At 40.3% G+C, this 19,145-nt stretch overlaps 2 protein-coding genes across 2 annotated transcripts in view; one reads left to right on the forward strand and one right to left on the reverse strand.

The window, feature by feature from the left end:
* Positions 1–19,145, forward strand: part of CTNNA1 (catenin alpha 1) — a 167,475-nt gene that overhangs the window by 103,620 nt on the left and 44,710 nt on the right. The gene's annotated exons all lie outside the window — the stretch shown is intronic.
* LRRTM2 (leucine rich repeat transmembrane neuronal 2) lies at positions 187–6,482 on the reverse strand. The gene is made up of 2 exons (XM_024575205.3): positions 4,878–6,482; positions 187–4,524 (listed from the first exon to the last, which is right to left on the reverse strand). The coding sequence occupies exons 1-2, from the start codon at positions 4,879–4,881 to the stop codon at positions 2,978–2,980; spliced, it is 1,551 nt and encodes a 516-aa protein (XP_024430973.2). The 5' UTR covers positions 4,882–6,482; the 3' UTR covers positions 187–2,977.

Consider the following 19,145-nt stretch of genomic DNA (forward strand, 5'->3'; position numbering starts at 1 on the left):
TTTCCTTTTTCCAGAGAGATTTAATTATTTTTCTGGTTCTTGGTAAGTGGTCATTTTCCTCTAACCTTAGGTGGGGCACAGGGACTGGGTGTGATGGGAGAGGAGGCTGAGGAGGATAAAACTAAACTGAAAAACAAAAGCCCTAACCTTGCCTTAGCAGGGTCTGCAGCGTGGCTGCAATGCTCTCTCACCCCGGCCAGTTGGTAGGGAGAGCACATGTGACCAGCAGTCTCATCCTCACACCTGTGCTGAGACCGAAACACACAAAGACCCAAAGTAAATGGAACCCTGTCCTCTGTAGGCAATCTCAAAGGGAAGTTTGCGCTTTAATGAAAAAGGAACATGCCATTTGGCATCGTTACTCACTTTTTTCCAGAGAACATTACCAAGAAAATGCAGGGGGAAAAGTCAGTTATTTTTTTAACTTGAAAGTATGCTGTGTTGGCCTTGGCTCTCCTGTTCCCCCTGAATTACTAAATGGCTTGAGTTTCCAATTTACTTTTCTATATTCATTAGGGATTTTGCTGATTGGTGGTCCATTTTACTAACTGTAATCTTTAGTACTAATGTGGGGATTCCCAGTCAGTACTTCTCACCCTTGTCCTCATAGTTTCAGTCAAATTTGATTGTTGTTGAAATGATAGAAAATACTCCTTTGCTATCCTTCAGGGCGAGTGGAATCTTGTGTGTTCAGAACACAGCTGTATTGTGACAAAGCTTTGCTCTGACAAATGGCCGTGGCTTTCCTGACAAATGAGTTGGTAAATTTTACCTTGTGGAACTCTCATTTGTAATGGGGATTTCAGATCCAGCCCTTCTGTGGGGAAGCAGTGTGCTGTGCTGTATGCCGTAAAATCAGCTTTTGTCCCTTCCCAGGCAGGCCCAGGGTTTAACAGAGATGAAATGCTCACTGCTCAAGATCAGCTGAACTCAACTGGGCTGAGACTTTGCCAAACTAATTTACCCACCTTAAAAAATGTAGAGTGTACATTTTTACAATAATATGTGATCTTGTCTGCTTTTTATTGAGACATGCTTTCTTTGAAATGTAGACAGACACCCCTCTCTTAGTATTAAAAAAATTACAGTTAAACCTCATGGGTTAAACTTAGTAGTCTTAACATGTTTTCAATTCAGTCCAATGAAGAAAATATGCCTTGAATGAAGGATGTCATATTAAGGAAAAGATAACCTTTTTCTGTTATGGTCGTGTTTTTTCTTTTTCACATACAGTAAGTGTCATTTGTAAAAAATGCTCATTCTTTTAAAATCAAGCCAGTAGTCTAATGTCTTTTTTTGCTGCAACATACATGGAACTTTATTTATGGAAAAATTCTATGTGAATTGGTAACTTGCATCTGAATTCAAAATAAGTTATAGTTTCTCCATGGAAATCATAGTTGAAGAAATTAATAAATGTGGCTCTTTGCTACATGAAAAGTGTGGCATCATTATCATTTGTTAATTATGGAATGTTTATATTAACAGTAGAGAACCTCTTCCTCCCTTTTCAGCTGCAGGTCCTAGGGCCTTGCCCTGTAGATAGTGTACAGCTACCCCTTTGCCTCACTCTTTGGCTGCTGCTTAACTTCAGCTCACCTGTTTCTGTGAGTCAGATTTCAGAATGCTGCCTTTCCCTTTCATCCCCTAACTTCCGTGCCACCTTTGAGTTGCCACTGTGTGGCTGCATAAACATGTAGATAGATTGTTCTACCACGGAAAGGTTTACCTCGGTGATATGTTGTTCCCTTCACTTAGAAGGAACTGCTCTTACAGCGTGAATATGTATCTTTATCAAAAGGTCAGGTTTTACTATATAATATTTAGAAAGTGGTTTTTTAATGGTTCCTTTATAACGTATTCTAATAAGAACCAGTGTCATGCCTGTTGATAGCCAATTAATTTTGACTTGGCTCTGAGGTTTGAGGATCAGGAAAAGGCAAGAGAAAGAGGTTTAAACCCTTTCTCAAGGCAGCTTCAATCATGACAGCGGGAGGGGGATGGAGAGCGAGAGCGAGAGCATTTTGTGTGTGCTTTCAAACTAGAGGGAGCAAGTCATAGGGCTGAGTTGACTCAGTTGCTCTCTTTTCTCTCCAAACTAATTTCTAAATCCTTCTCACCTATAAATGTAAATACAGGATTTAGTAAACTAATTAGTGAAATGGTAATGTAATACTAGTTTAAAACAATTTTCTAAGTGCCACAAAAATCAACATGTTATTCATGTCAAACTAGAGATGTATGGTGCAAAATCAGTATAATTATTTAGTATTGATTTCATTGTAATGAGACCTTTTCACAATCACTTGGATTCATTGTTTAAATATATTAAAGAGTCACTGAGCTTATTAGAATTACATAAAGGATTTGATTTTATGATGTGGACTTTGATAATACCTATTAACCCAGGCAAAACTCTGGAAGAAGAGTATTTAATATTTACCAGACTTCAGCATACATGAAATTATACTTCCCACACTGGCAGTAAATTGTAGATTTGAGTAAATACCAAATTATCATACAAGAGAGCTTTGCTAAGTCTCCTTTTAAGCAGCAAGCCAGTGGTGGTACTTGGGATGGAAAGCAGTGACCAGACAAGTACTGATCCGCACCTTTTTCTGCTCAGTAGCTTCTTTCCGAACCATTCTCAGTAGGAAAAAATAGCATATGGAGACCTTAGTGTAAATGTTTACACTCAATAGTACACAACCACATACATGAAATGTCTTATTTTGAAGTAAGCATTTTTAGACTTTCCAGCAAGAGTGCAAATTAATGTGAGCATTGCTTCATTTCACACTTAAAATATGATTTCATTAAAAAAATTAAAAACACTTCAATACTTCAAAAACTTAAGTCTCCACTTGGTTTTGAAAATTAGGCTTAATGTCACCATTGTTAAAAATTAGATATTTATTTAGCCCCTACTATGTAAAATAGGTTACTTATCTGATATAATTTTGATGATGGGTAGATATTATACTTCACATTCTTTATATGGCAGCTGCTGACACTTGCACTGTCCATAACCATTAATGATGATGAAGGGTCCTTCGTGGGTGGGTTCATATTCATTATACGGTCCTTGGTCTGACATGTTTGACATATGGAGTCGTGTTTGGGATCGGAGCTGCCTGTGGTTCTGAATCATTGAGCACTGCCTAATTCTTCTTAAAGTGGGAGGGCAGCACTTCCTGGAGATGAACACTATAAAAATAATAAAAAAGAAAGAAAACAGTAAAGCCATTGTTCCTGTAATTACTCTCTGAGTGAAAATGGCATTGTCTGGTTCAGGAAAGTGTTCCTCAGTAGTAACTGATATGCCTGCAGTAGTTGTGATTTCTTTGTCTCCCACATGGTAACTTGATGAGCTTATTCTTTTTGTATATTCAGTGGTTGGATCTCTGTAAGTTGTAGCCATGGCTGTGACAGTGGTTGATAAATTCCAGCAGAGCTGAAATCCATGAACTGCGTCTAGTATATCCTCTCCTTGGGTGTGGTCAGGACTGTGGCATAAGATGGACTGCTCCCACCGACCTTGGAAACTGCCCAGCCAGGAGGCCAAAGCACATATTCTAGGGCTGCATTCCCACAGATTGCCAGAGAGGCCAACAGTTGTGAGGGATCTCAGGGAATTTAAGATCTTGGAATCAAGGCTGTTTAACTTGTTGTTATCCATTAGGAGTATTTTAAGATTAGGCATTGTTTCAAACACAGTCAGGTCGATGGCCTTGATTTCATTTCCAGTCAGGTCTAGCTTTTCTAAAGTGCCCCAGGTCCATTCCATCCCACATGTCAAGTTGCTGATTTTGTTCCATTGTAAGAAGAGCGTGTGCAGACTGCTTAGCCGTAGGAAATGAGCAAAATTAATCTTCGTCAGCTGGTTGTGCTCTAGGTGAAGCTCTCTCAGTTTGATTAATCCTGCAAATCCATTACGAGCCAAACTTCGCAAACGGTTTGTGCTCAAATCTAGAAACTCCAGACTACGACAGTCCCAGAATAGGCGTACTGGGATAGTCCGCAGAGAGTTGGACCGTAAATGCAAGGTCTGCAGCTTCCGAAGGCCATAGAAGAGCTCTGGGTGCAGAGATGACAGCTGATTAAAAGACAGGTCCAAATTTTGCAGGTTAATCAGTTGAGTAAAAGTTGTGTTTGGCAAGTAAAATATTTTGTTGGAACTTAAGATTAATTCCTTAAGTTTATATAGTCCTTGAAAAGCATCTTCTTTTACTGTGGAAATTTGATTGTGGTCTAAGTGGAGCCAGGTAAGTTGACTGTAGCTGGCAAATTGATCTCTTTCAAGCTCTGTGATGTGATTGTGCCTCAGGGACAGGCCCAGGGAGCCCTTTTCTGTGGCGTTTGGCACTGAGTGGAAGCCCTGAGAGTCGCAGTAGAAGAGCAGCTTCTCACAGCGGCATTTGGGTGGACACGCCATTCCCAGGGCAGGCAGCATTTTTAAAACCATACTCATTGCATATATTGCTGCCAGCATAGGGGCCCCTAACGGCCACTTGAAATGTAAGCCTGCAGAATATAATTTAAGGAAAACAAGAAGATAGGATATTTTTCAGCAGAACATATGAGTCAAAAAAAAAAAACACAACCCCATAACATTATGGTGAAAGATTTCACTGCATATAACTCATTTTTCATTTACTGCAGAAAAGCTAATAACCTTGTTAGTATGACTGGAACAAAACTTAAACCATTAAGAAGATAAAGCATACCCTGTCATCAGCAATATATGCTTTTAACTAAACGTTCAAGATACAAAAATATGACAGTGATTCCCCTCATAACAAGTGAATTCAGTGGTTTATTTTAAAAAGCATGCTTCCTTGCTGACTGTAGAAGACACGTAAAATGCATGGACTTACCCATTCTTCTGAGCACATTGGAGGCTGCATTCAGTCGCGGTTGTTAGACTCAACGCAGTGAGTCTGTAAAAGGCTCTAACATGCAGGAGCCTTTGACCAGTTTCCTGTTTTCTGTGTTCCAGGCTTTCTGAGTAAAACTGAATCCACCAGGGTGAGTTGTTTTTTTCCTTAGGATATTCCTTTCAAAAGCATTGGTTTCATTTTCTGTGACCACTCTGGTCCCTTAGATTACATTTGAATGTAAGTTATTAGTTTTGTCTTCCTCTAACTGCTCGGCTGGTTAATCAAAGCATCAGTCTTTCCTTCCCGCAGCTGTTAGTTCCCTCGGTCTTAACTTGTTGATGGCAGATGGGAGGCTTGTTGCAGAGAAGAGCTCCTGGAGCAGCATGAGTGCATTTACTGAAAAGCTTTTCCGAGAAATGGCACAAGAATGGATTTGCTTATGTGCTGCGACCACACAGAACTGTATATAGGCTGACGTCACCCGGTGACGTGTCTTTTGTTTGGGTTTTCCAGAAGCTTTACTGTTATAAAGCACTGTGCTTTGTAACAGTATCGGGTCATTGTAAGACCCCGGTTACAATAAAACAAGAAAGAAATCCTGGCTTAAAAACATGGTATTCCTTCAGTGTAGGAAGCAGCAGTGAGGTTTTAATAAAGGCTGCATTCAAGAAGACCAGTCTGAGCAGTGAGTTGGGTGAGCAGAGTGATGATTTTTAATGCCTGTGAGAGCCAGTGCTAGACTGCCGATTCTGCGTAGAAAGACCATCTAAATGATCAGGATCCTGCACAATTTATGAAGTGCTGATCTAATGCCAGCTGATGCAAGTTAGTGCCCTCTGCTCTGGTAGTTTGGGAAGCTACTCAATCACCTTGTTGTCATGCTTTGTTAAAATGGAAGTATGACTGCGATTTGCATTCAGTGTGTTGGTAAACCAGATAAGTGGATTTGGCTTCTTTGTCGCTAAGAGATTAACATCACAGACCAAGAATAAAGGGGGGAAAAGCTTGCAAAGCATTTGTTTATTTTTCTCTTTGAGAATTTCAGAGGAGCTCTAATTTAAAAGATTTCTTCCTCTCTGTCCTATTTTATAATAATATTTTATCACAGGAGAAAAAGGTAGGAGAAAAAAACGTAGGTCATCTAATACTGCATTCCCTAAGCTTTAACAGTGGACGAGAAATGGTTTAGGACAAGTGATAACAGCATGGCCGGATTCTGACATGATCCCTTGTATTTACCTCAGAATCTCACCTCCTTCTTCGGATGAAAGCCTCAGATCATTCTGGAGTTAGGTGTTGTGGCACTCAAATAATAGACCATTTATTTGCACACTTAGTAGCTCTTATTGGCACACTTAAGAACTGACTCTGAGTCTCTTACTTTGTCTAGTGAATACAAAAGGTCTCTTAAACTTTGGAATATGATTTTGCCTTCGCTGTTTTTGCTTGACTTAACTCTGTCTTCTCCCTATTGAGCAGTTTCATCACTTGTCAGAGCTTGGTTATGAATGTGCAGCTCTGCGTTTAATTTTTCTTTTCAGCCCTCACCTGAGGATATATATGTTCATTGATTTTAGAGAGAGAGGAAGGGAGAGAGAAAGAGAGAGGGACATCCATGTGAGAGGAGACATTGATTGGTTGCCTCTTACACACGCACCTGGACCAGGGATCGGAACTGCAACCTTTTTGCATATGGGATGACGCTCCAGTCAAGTGAGGCACCTGGCCAGGGCTGTACAGCTCCATGTTGAGTGTCCTGTAAGCGTGAAAGACATTTCTAGCATGAGTCAGGAGCACATTTTTAGGCTTGACAAAGGTAAGACCTCGTATACATCTTATTAATATTGCCTTCTATGCCAGTTTTTCTTACATTGCCCCTTATCTGTTATGAAGGATCTATATCACACCTGAAGATAGAAATCTTAAAACTACCCATTATATATGATATATGTGAAACATCATTGGCCTATTGGCTTCCAGGGCCTTAATCCTACTGGGCAAGTCTAAGAAGTCATTGTCTTAAGGGGTATAGATTCTGTGTTGGAGTATGGTACTGGAGTGAGGACTGAAGAATTCAAGGTCTCTTTCTCAGGGCGCTGTGTAAAAGTGCTGTGAAAATGGCAGCAACTGCAGGTATATATATAGTTTGAGTCTTTCTAGAAGCAGACTCCAAGATGGGATTAGAAGTATGAGTTTTATTGGGGAAGATGCCTGGGAAGTAAAACGGAAGAGAGAAGACAGCAGGATACTGTGAGGGCTGCTAGACCCGTAGGGCGGGTCTGACATCTCGGAAGGCAGAGGGGAAACGAAGATTTGACAGGCAGGGTCTTAGCCTATATAGCACAGTTCTAAGACAGATTCCCCAGGCCAAAGAGAAGTCCCCAAACCAAAGTTGCCTGTTCTCAGGAATGAGCCTGCCTTAGTACTCCCATCGTTTTTCTTTTCCGGTTAAGAAAGTGAGGGAGAGGTCCTGTTTTAGACTTCAAGGATGCTGCTCCTGCTACTGACCTTGAGCCTTTCCATAGTCTTGTCTCTCTGTAGTCTAGAAGCTCTTAACATGGGTCCACAGACTGGCTTGTAGAATTTTGGTGCTTGTACATTATTCTGTGAATAAGGTTTAATCAGATTCTTAGAGGGTCTTTGACCCTAGATTTCAGAATTACTGCTCTGCAGGAACTTGCTTCCAAAACTTCCAAGGGGGGAATCTGATAAAGGTTTCATTTTTCTTTCTTTCTTTTCTTTTTTTTTTTTTTTAAGGGAAAGAAGCCCTTGGGATACTGTAAATGCCCTCATTGAAGTCAGCCACCCTCTGATGAGAAGGAAAAAAAATCCCCCAAAACCTTTGCCAGGCAGGAGGATCTGGATTAATTCTTCCCTGAAGTAACCACTTTAGTTACATGCGGAGAAAAGCATTAGAGTCGATTGGATTAGAGCAACCACAATTAGGAATGAGTTGTATGTGAAAAGCAGAAGGAAAAGCATCTCCTTTTTGAACTCTTAGTTCCTTTCTGCTCTCTAGGTCACTTGGCCTACCTCTTATATACTAACAAATAGGAAATGCTTAAAATATTTTTTCCCAGTACCATTATACCAGATTTGTGGGCAAGAAAAATTACTGAGAGAAGCACCACTGCAATCAAGTTGCAATTATTTTCATTGCATCTGGAATAGAGGGCAGTAATGCACTATCACAGTACCCAGAATTCACAGTTCCTTTTAGGTCACCAGCCGTCTTGCTCACTTGGCCTCTTTTTGGGTCCAAAAGGTCCAGGCAGTGGAACCTTTTGATGGTGTTTGTCTTAAAATTGGTGGAGCCCACAGTTCCTGTTGATGGAATTCTGTATCATATTTTGGTCTTTATCTTTCTTTAGTTAAGAGGACTGAACAGAAACCCACGTTCTTTCTGAATAAAACTTTTTCTTGGGTTTTGTTTTAGAACAGCATATATATGCCTTTGACTTAAAGTGGCCGAACTACTTCTGGAGAGTACTATCCAAATCAAAGGAGCAATAATATCTAACCCCACCATCTCTTCCCTCTGTAAGTGGGCTTATGCAGATTATGAGTCAAGTAGCAGAGCTTAGATGCTGTAGTTACCTGCATTCCTCTACCTGAAAGTTTGCTTTTAATGTGTCTTGCTGATTAGGAAGAATTATTTCCCCACTTGGAGAAGTCCGGGTACAGAAGTTTACATGGAATTTCCTATTCTTTTGTGGTGGAGGCAGGGCTTGATTTTGCTTTGTACTAAAAGGCCATATATTTAGTTAATTGTGCCCAAGTTTTAAAATTGTCATCCCCCAGCACCAGAGGTGTACAGAGGTGCTCTGGGGAAGTATGGTCACATAAAACTTGTTGCTGCCAGTCTTGATCACTCCTTGAAAGATGCCCTCTCATTCGTCAGAAAGTCATAGTTTTTAGGATGGAGGCCCTAGATTTTATGGATGTGAGTACATGCCTTACTAAGAACCTTTTGGGGTTCTTAGTTGACAGCCTCTTAATTGTGCCTATATAGTACCAAGACCTGTAAGTAGAGCAGGTGGGTTTTCCTAGCCTTTTTGGGGGGGGGGGAGAATGGAAAGATGATGGGAGAATATTGTAAATCCTGGAGTTGTTCAGTGCTTTCAAACATGCATACATTTAGAGGCAAACGTAACTACTTTTAAATTTTCGGTTTATTACTTAAAAACAAAAAAATGACTGAGGTGATGCTAAATATTAGCTTGTTATCTTTGAAGGAAATGGAACCTATCTGACAGAGACAGAGAGAATATGTCAGGATTAATGGTTTCACCAATCCGTCACATTGGAGGTGAGCTAAAGGGAAGTTGATAGTCCCAGGTAGTGCCAGAGGTTCTGAGAGCATTCAGAGTTCTAGGCTCCTGAGTCTTGTTACAGTAACAAGGGACCACTGTGTAAATAAGTACAGTATATCTGTGTTGCTGGGAATCTTTTCTGTTAAAAGCCTTTAAAAAGAACTCACCCTGGCTGGTATGGCTCAGTGGACTGATTGCCAACCTGCAAAAGGTCACCAGTTCAATTCCCAGTCAGGGCACATGCCTGGGTTTCAGGCCAGGTCCCCACTAGGGGTGTGTAAGAGGCAACCACACATTGATATTACTCTCCCTCCCTTCCCTTCTCTCTAACAATAAATAATAAAATCTTCAAAAAAACAAGAAAGAAAAGATGACTCCCCACATCAGGGTCCCAGAATTTCCATTTTTGATTGGATTATTGTCTCCATCACTGCCCTTGATTGATTTTGATTTTTAACAGTCCTTCTGTTATTTTGTTAGTAAATATAACTGAGAAAGCAGTAGGAAGGGGAGTGATGATTATACTAGTGATGGTGTGTGTTCTTTTGATGCTACAACTTAGAAAGTTTGGGGTTTCTATTCTGTTTTAGAGGTGCGTGCTTCTAGCATTTCCTGCTTTGGGAGTGGCAGGGCTAGGATCATGTGACAGCCTAATTCTGTTGTGCTAGCTTTGTATTCTGTGCCCATGGCTAGATAATTTGTCAGTAAATCTCAGTGTGGTGCACCTGAGTCAGATGTTAGGCCAGGGAAAATCTTCCATAGAAGTTTGGGCAGAGGTTCATTTAAACCATGAAACTCCTTGATTTCTCCCCCTATAGATACAAACCAAACCAAACAGAACTACCCTGAAGTCTTGATTAATGCACAGATTGATCGAAACTTACATTGCCAAGCCCTTTTCTTACTCTTGTTGCCTTTGGTTTCATCTTGTTTATGTCTTCCTCTTTGCAAGGCAGGCTGCTGCTGCTGCTTTTTTTTTTCTCTCTCTTTTATTTTAAAACAAAGAACAAAATTCTTACAAGTTGTTTCTAGATTGTAAATTGTAAGGAGAAATCTTTTTTTTTTTTTTTTGATTTAACACACAATTTTAATATATATGAAGACCTAACAGTAGGCAAGGTTTTAAAACATTGTATAGGACTTATGGAAGTGTGCATTGAGCATTGGGAACAATTCATAAATTCCCAATGTGTGGGTTACAAATACCCAGAGCGCCACTGCTTGATGTCCCCACAGGGAATCATCACTCTTGGCTTGTCCAGTGTCATTTTTTTCCTTTGCATTTCATTCTTTTATTATTGTTCAAGTACATTTGTCTCCATTCCCCCACCACCCATCCCTGCATCCCACCCTCAGTCCTACCCCCCTTTGGTTTTGTCTGTGTGTCCTTTATACATGTTCGTTGACGACCCTTCCCCCTTTTCCTCCCACTACCCCCTCCCACCTCCCCTCTGATTACTGTCAGTTTGATCTTATTTTCAATGTCTTTGGTTATATTTTGCTTGCTTGTTTATTTTGTTGATTAGGTTCCACTTATAGGTGAGATCTTATGGTATTTGTCTTTCACCACTTGGCTTATTTCACTTAGCATAATGTTCTCCAGTTCCATCCAAACTGTCACAAAGGATAGGAGCTCCTTCTTTCTTTCTGCTGCATAGTATTCCATCATGTAAATGTACCATAGTTTTTTGATCCACTCATTTACCAATGGGCACTTAGGTTGCTTCCAGCACTTGGCTATTGTAAATTGTGCTACTGTGAACATTGGGGTGCATAGGTTCTTTTGAATTGCTGTTTCAGGATTCTTAGGGTATAGTCCCAGCAATGGAATTGCTGGGTCAAAAGGCAGTCCCATTTTTAGTTTTCTGAGGAAATCCATACTGTTTTCCACAGTGGCTGCAGCAGTCTGCATTCCCATCAACAGTGTAGTAGGGTTCCCTTTCTCTACAACCTCTCCAGCACTTAGTGTTCGGTTATGATGGCCATTCTAACCAGTGTGAAATGATATCTCACTGTGGTTTTAATTTGCATCTCTCTGATGGCTAGTGATGCTGAGCATCTTTTCATGTGTCTCTGGGCCCTCTGTATGTCCCTCTTAGAGAAGTGTCTGTTCAGGTCCTTTGCCCATTTTTTAATTGGATTGTTTGTCTTCCTGGAGTGGAGTCGTGTGAGTTCTTTATATATATTGAACATCAAACCCTTGTCCAAGGTATCATTTGCAAATATATTTTCCCATATGTTTCGTTACTTTTTCCTTTTGCTGATGTTTTCTTTAGCTGTGCAGAAGCTTTTTATTTTGATGAAGTCTCATTTGTTTATTCTTTCCTTTATGTCCCTTGCTCTAGGGAGTGTATTAGGGAAAATATTGCTGCGTGGAGTATCTGTGATTTTCCTGCCTGTGTTCTCCTCTAGGATTTTTATGGTGTTGTGACTAATATTTAAGTCTTTTATCCATCTTAAGTTTATTTTTGTGTATGGTAAGTTGGTGGTAGAGTTTGATTTTTTTGCATGTAGCTGTCCAGATCTCCCGACACCATTTGTTGAAGAGGCTAATTTTACTCCATTTTATGCTTCTGCCCCCTTTGTCGAATATTAATTGACCATAGAGACTTGGGTTTATTTCTGGGCTCTCCGTTGTGTTCCATTGATCCATGTGTCTTATGCCAGTACCAGACTGTTTTGATTACCGTGGCCTTGTGATATAGTTTGAAATACAATACATCACACAAACAAAAGGAGAGACAAAAATGACATGATCACATCAATAGATGGGGGAAAGGCATTTGGTAAGGTACAGCACCGATTTATGATAAAAACTCTCAGCAAAGTGGGAGTAGAGGGAGCATACCTCAACATAATAAAGGCCATATGTGAGAAACCTAGAGCCAACATCATACTCAGTGGGCAAAAATTAAAAGCTTTCCTACCAAGATCAGGAACAAGACAAGGATGTCCACTTTCACCACTTCTATTCAACATAGTATTGGAAGTCCTAGCCGCAGAAATCAGACAAGAAACAGAAATAAAAAGCATCCAAATTGGAAAGAAGAAGCAAATTGGAAAGAAATCATCATTGTTTGCAGATGACATGATAGTGTACATAGAAAATCCTGTAGAGTCCACCAAAAAACTGCTCGACCTAATAAATGAACTTGGTAAAATAGCAGGATACAAAGTCAGTATTCAGAAATCAAAGGTATTTTTGTACACCAACAATGAAATATCAGAAGCAGAAATCAGGAAAAAAATCCTGTTTGCTATAGCAACAAGAAAAATAAAGTACCTAGGAACAAACCTAACCAAGGAGGTAAAAGACCTCTACTTAGAAAACTACACAACACTGAAGAAAGAAATTAAGGAAGACACAAACAAGTGGAAGCATGTATCGTGTTCATGGATTGGAAGAATTAACATCATCAAAATGTCCATACTACCCATAACAATTTATAGATTCAACACAATCACTATTAAAATACCAATGGCATATTTCACAGGAATAGGACAAATGTTTAAAAAGTTTATATGGAACCATAAGTGACCCTGAATAGCCGCAGCAATTTTGAGAAAGAAGAACAAAGTAGGAGGGATCACAATACCTGATATCAAGGCAGGCTTCTCCCCCACCACCGCCCTCCCCTCTCCCACTCCATTATTCTGAAATATAGCCAAGCTTGGATTTGTCCTTCCTGCTTTTTCCTCTCCACATTTCGAGTAGCTTTCTATTTAGATGTATTTCCTCCTGCCTACATAGATGGCCATGTGCTATATTCAAAGCCATTTGCACAGGATAGAATTAAGAGGAAGATACACATTCATATTTTCTTAAAGAATCCCTTTCAATTTTAGTGGACTCTTTGACTCAATGGGCTAAATTTAAAAGGATGAATTTGCATGTATATTATCTAGATGCTAGCAAGTTTTGGTTGCTGAAGCTTGGAAATGTCACATTCCCTCAGAACCTTCTTAAATTTGCTCTGGGGTAGAGGGACAGTGACATGAGCTAAGGCAAGCAAAAAATAGTGAAATATGTGATGTCATCAGGGCAGAGAAAATCAATAACAAAAATTTGGCCCAAAGAGTGAAAGATCATTTCTTACTATGAAAGGCTATTGCAGTATGTAACATTATAGTTGCAGTTGAGATGTGTGTACCCATGTTGCTGAAGTGTGGCTTGCTGACGCGTGAGCTCCTGTGGGAGTTGATTCTGTCCTGCTGCTTGTTCCGTGTGGGGGGAGGCTGAGGAGGTTTGTCTCTCTTTCCAGTGGCTTCATAGTTTTTCCCATCTGTACGTTTGTGGATGTGTGTATCTAAGTACTGCATAGCTTTTCCTGTATATGGCTATACTGCAACTTACAGACATGTTTGTTTTGAGGTTTTTAGCCTTTTGTAAACAGTATAAAATGAATATCTTTTTAATATCTTTGCATTCTTAGGCAAGTTTGTATTAATACGAGTTTCTGACCTTAAAGTTTCAGGTTAAGGGATGTGTATCTTTAGAGTTGATAGACATTGTCATATTTATTGCCTTGCAAAAAATTTTAAACTATTTCATACTTCCCATAGTAGCCTGTAAATATGCATTAGCCACCCGCCCAAGTTCTTCTCCCCAAACACCTTATTGGAAACCAGCAAACTTTTAAAATATCTGGGAATCTGATAGGTGAAAAATGCTTTTTGGTTTGTTCTAATTTAATTATGAGTAAGATTCAGCATCATTTTGTATGTAGGTGTAGTGTTTGTGCTTTTCTGTAGACTATTTCATTTGCCCTTCCCACACCCCACTCCTAGAATTGGTCATTTTCTTAAAGATTTTAAAGATATTTTTCCTTATTAAATAAATGAACTTTGCCAAATATCTTACATATTTATTTCAGATAGTCATTTGTCTTTTAAAGGTGTATGGTTTTGCTCTGTATACTTAATTTTAATGAATGGCTAACCTGATGAGAAGCTTTTTAAATATTAAGACAAACAAATACTTGCACCAGTCAGTGAACATAAGATGTATAATCTTTAGAGAACAAGGATTCCCTGTTAAACCATTATCTTAAGTAGGGCAGAGAGGATCTGAGCCCTTTAGAATTTTTTTTTTAAATCAGTATAGAAACCAGAAGACTTTCCTGGTTTATCACAAATTTTAGTCCAGTTTTACCAGTTAACTGAGCATTTAAGAATGCTTCTGAAATATACCCACAGTTGAGCTTTTTTATCCCCCAATGGGTTGTTAGTAGCTTCAAATTTAAATTCTTACTCAGTTGACCTTTATATATTTATTTTGTGTACCTGTTGGCTTTTTGTACCTGTTTGTGCTTCTGAGAACTTAACAAATTACTGTGCACAAAAGCTATTTAACAAATAGATGATTATTCTCTTTTTTAAAGGAAAAAAACCCCCCTGGTATCTCAAAAGAGATTGGAACATCTCAGCTACATGCTTCAGCTCGTGCCAGGGACTTCTTAGTATTGGCTCTCTAACTTTTCTCCACCATGGATTTTTGTCATTTTTTTCCCCCCCAGAAAGAGACAGAAATAGTTCACATGCTCATTCTGATCTCCCAGGATTTGATGGAAAAGTGCCACAAATTCACTGTGATTCAGTTAATTGCAGTTCTGTGCTGTAGCAGCCATGTAGCTGGACATGGTGTAGTTATGCCATGTTGGAATACCTCAAAAGCCATATTCTAGCATGTGTCTATGGCCAGAGCTGAAAATACCTAAGCTTATTATAACTGATGGGACATTTAGACAGATGCCTGGGCATATTTTCAGGTGTAAATGCAGCATCAAGCTGAGAAAAATCTAAAGGTGGCGTGTAAGGCTGGCTGTCATCTGCGAACGTTCCCAGGCAAACCAGTAAAGCGCATTTTTAGACTTCTGTTGTCTGAGAGGGGAAGAAAAGGAAAGTGGGGTAATATGTCTGTTACATTAGTGTTCCCTACCAGTTTTTTGAAAAAAATTTAGGATAAACTAGGTAACATGAGGCAAGCTGGAAACTTCTGTTCTTTGCAATTGAAGGAAAGGGTACTCTTTGAAAGGAATTTGGAAATGCAGGTATATATAACCATTATATTCTAATATTAGGCTCTCAGTCTTTGCCTAAGGCTCCCAGTGAGTCTTGTCACATACTCAGCTTACGCAGAGCCCATCAGCCATCTGTGGGCCAGGTAGAACAGCCAGGTCAAGTTGTTTCTCATGTCATTCCCCGAATGTTTAGTGCGTGATACTATGTTGCCCGGTCAACAGCAAAGCTTTTATTTTAGTCGTACTCATGAAGACATGGATCGACTCTGTAATAGGTGATGCCAGTGTTCTTTGGTGTTCAGACATTTTCCTTGAGTGTATCTTTAATATTATAGCTCCCTGTTCTTCACTGAAGCCTTCAGCAGCACCGCAGATATCACTTCCACACCCAGGCTTTACTCCGTTGGATGACAGCCTCACTTTTCCCGTTTTGTACCCATGGTGATGCTTCACTCATTTCTCTCGTCGTTTTGGTGGTGGGGAGAGGGGGCTGCTTCAGGTGCTCGTTCTGACTTGGGTCTTGTGGAATGCCATAGTTTTAGTTTTTAAATTTTGTTTAATTTTCTGGTGGCTGATGGAGACATTGTATCTAATTAGGCCTTCCTGTTGAATTAATCATGCCTTCTTTCTTTTAAATAGTCCCTAAATGTTTCAGGATTAAAATTTTGGATTTTGCCATTCTCTGCTACTCTCTCTAGCCTTATTCTAGATTAAAATGAAGAGAGAAAGCAGTATATGGCATTATTTGAAACCCTTATATTTTCACTAATAACATGAAATCAGGAGATCAGTAATTTGCCGCAGAGATCACACATTAAGTCCAATGACTTTGATACGTTTCTCATTTCATTCATGTCCAACTGGAGAGAGACAGGTATGATTGGAAAATGGCTCTGGGGAAAAGTGTAAGGTGCTGTGGGGGCACTCCAGAGGGGTATCTGACTTGAACTTAGAGTTGAGGGTGGCTACAGGAAGCGTGCTGTCTCATCTAAAGGGTGGATAGGACTTGGAAGGGGAGAAGAGTACTTTAAGTTGGTGAGAGAGCATGGCATGCCTGAAGAAGTAAAATGCGGTTGGTGGGTCATGACATGGAAGGTGGCAGAGTGAGCATCGTCACTGAAGCAATGGTCGTGGCTGGGCTCCAACAGGGAGAAAGCAGAATAAGACGAGAAGGAAGCCTTTGGCCGAAGAGCCCTCTCTGAAGAGACCAGGTAGCTCCTTCAGCATATGGCATGTTTTTTCCAGAAAGAACTGGAAGTGTTCACTGTGTTTTTTCCCTGGAAGCACTGAGTTTATCTTGTGCCTTTACCCTTTAGGTTGATTAGTTTTTTGCAGGCTCACCTGGGAACCTTTGTCACATTGTTTCTAGGGCCTAAATTACGCCCCCGATGCCAGGGGCATACTTCATCCCTTCCTGACCATCCCTTATTGTATCCCTTCTCAAAGGGAAGGGTCGGAGTGCAGTCAGGGCCTTCAGAGATGGGTTTGCTTGTGGGTGACGGAGTGGTGGACATGTGCCCCGGCAGCAGCGGTGCACAGGTCCGTGGCAGCGGTGTGAGTGGTTGGGCAAGTAGTACGTTTGTTATAGGAGAGTGCTTGCTCACTCTTTCTGAGGCAGGAGCTGGTTCCTCGGGGGAGAAATGCTGTTATTTCAGAGGTTACCTCCAAAATGGGTAAAATCCTCCATGAAATACTAGTTCTTAATACTTAAAAAAAATCAACACCTAACTTAAATGTAACCTTCTACATAACTTTTACTTACTACTTTGACCTGCCATTATGTCCTGCAGAACTCTAGAGGCCCACCATGATACAGGGTGTTGCTGAATTAGTGTTTCTCGGAATTATTTTATCTGATTATAAAGCCTCTGATAGAAGGATTATGGCTGGTCCTGCCTACTCCAATGGACAGAGTAGGTGCTCAGTAAAGAGTGTGTCTAAATAAATAGAAGTCTGTTCACATAGGATGAAGGAAGGTGGGGGAGCTGCTTCTATTAAAAATGGGTTTTGAAAGCTCTTTACTTTGCCAGCCAGAACTATGTTTCTGGAGACGGTCCCAGCCAATAACCTTTGCCTCTCAGCTGGCATTTACTTGCCGATGAGAAGCTTTATGCTGAAACCCCAAACATGCCTTATATTTTTCTTCTAAGCCCTTTTGTCACTGCTTAGCAGGGACATTACATATCAAAATTGAGTGACCTATCTGGTTTCTCTGCTCAGTGGAATAGTCTCCAAATTAGGTGGGAGCCGATAGTCACTTATTTTAAAGATTCATTGAGCAATTTTAATTTGGCCTACCTAAAACTAGAAATAAAAAACCCTAACAGCTGTAATTTCAAAGAGAAGTAAAGTTTTGTTTTACAGATCAAAACCTTTCTACTTTCATCACGTTCATCGTCAGGGTTGTGTGTGTATACGTGGATACTCATTCCGATTGCATTTGAAATGCTTGTGTGACAGGCTGATAAGCCAGGACAAGAAGAATTGGGAAACTTAGATAGTTAAACAAGCAGTTTGCAGCCATCTAGTAAATCCTATCTGCCCTAACCCAAGGACACTTAAGAGTAAATGGTGTACACTTCCCTCTAACCAGAGGGTAAATAACTTAAATCATCCAACTCAGGGAGATAGATAGCAGAAATCCAATTAGTGCCTTTTGCCAACCATACCCCAGGACAGATGAAGATAAGGGAGTAAATCTCACTTTGGTACATCAGCATAAAGTTGATGAATATTCTGTTGAGATCCTCCCCAAGAGTTCCCCTAAATCCCCTCAAAAGGAAGGTTCCTGCTCACACTCCCTTGCCCCAGGCACACAAGCACTATTCCCTTCCCCTGCTTCTTCCCCTACAGGTGTGCATCTCCTAAACTCTAAGGGACCCCACCCTACAAGGCTTGCAACCAGGGAGCAGTGGGCAGCGGCAGCTTGTCCCAGACTAACCACCTGACCTTGTCCCCAAGGCCCCCTTTTCTCTGATTTCTCAGTGAACTAACAGCAGCTGGGCCAAGGCTCATTTCTTTCCTATAACATTTCCAGAGAGCCAAGGCAGCCCCGCTTAGGCTCTCCTGTTGCTTCCAATATCCTAAGCACTTCTTTGTTTCACTGATCCCATCTTTAAAAAACGTCCTTTCAAAATCACCTGGACTCTTAAAGTCTTTCCTGTAGGAAGTCAAGAACCCACATACAACTGGCCAACCCCAGGCAAACCTACTCAGGGCCAGATCCCTGTTCCACTAATAACTGGAACCCTGAACTTCCTACTTGGAGTATATTTTTTAAGGAGATGCTTCGATTTAAAAGGTGGTCTGACTAGTATAACCTGAAAGGTTCAGTAAATAACTGTTTCTGAACCGCCCCCTCCTGATTCATGAGGCATTAAACCTCTTATTTCCTAAAGTAACAAGAAAGACAAATTGATTTTTAGGGTAGTTGAATAAAGAATTAACAGATTCATGGCGTGTGTTGCATCTTAAAGTGAATTTTGTGGTGTGACTATAATTCTCTCAAAAGTCAAGTTGAAGGATGGCTTTTATATAACTTTTCTAAGTAAATCTTCCCAAATTGAGGAAATTTCTGGGTATTTGAAGTTACAGGGAATGGGGCTCTCATGAGGTCATTTAATCCAGCCTTTGGGTTTTTGATAAATAGATGTTTTCTGGAATACATGATTCCTTCCCCCAAAACACGGCTAGGAGCAGTGACAAACTTCACTGGGTTTATATACAGAAATTTTCTTGGAGTGCTTGAGTATCTAAGAATATAGTGCAACGTTCTTTATTAAATTTTTTAAAAAGTTTTATTTTTAGAGAGAGGGGAGAAAAATATCAATAGGTGTTTGTGCCCCCTACTGGGGACCTGGCCTGCGACCCAGGCATGTGCCCTGACTGGGAGTGGAACCAGCGAGCCTTTGTTGGGAAAGCCAGCACTCACT

This window comes from Desmodus rotundus, chromosome 10, assembly GCF_022682495.2.
Source record: "Desmodus rotundus isolate HL8 chromosome 10, HLdesRot8A.1, whole genome shotgun sequence".
Classification (NCBI taxonomy): Eukaryota; Metazoa; Chordata; class Mammalia; order Chiroptera; family Phyllostomidae; genus Desmodus; species Desmodus rotundus.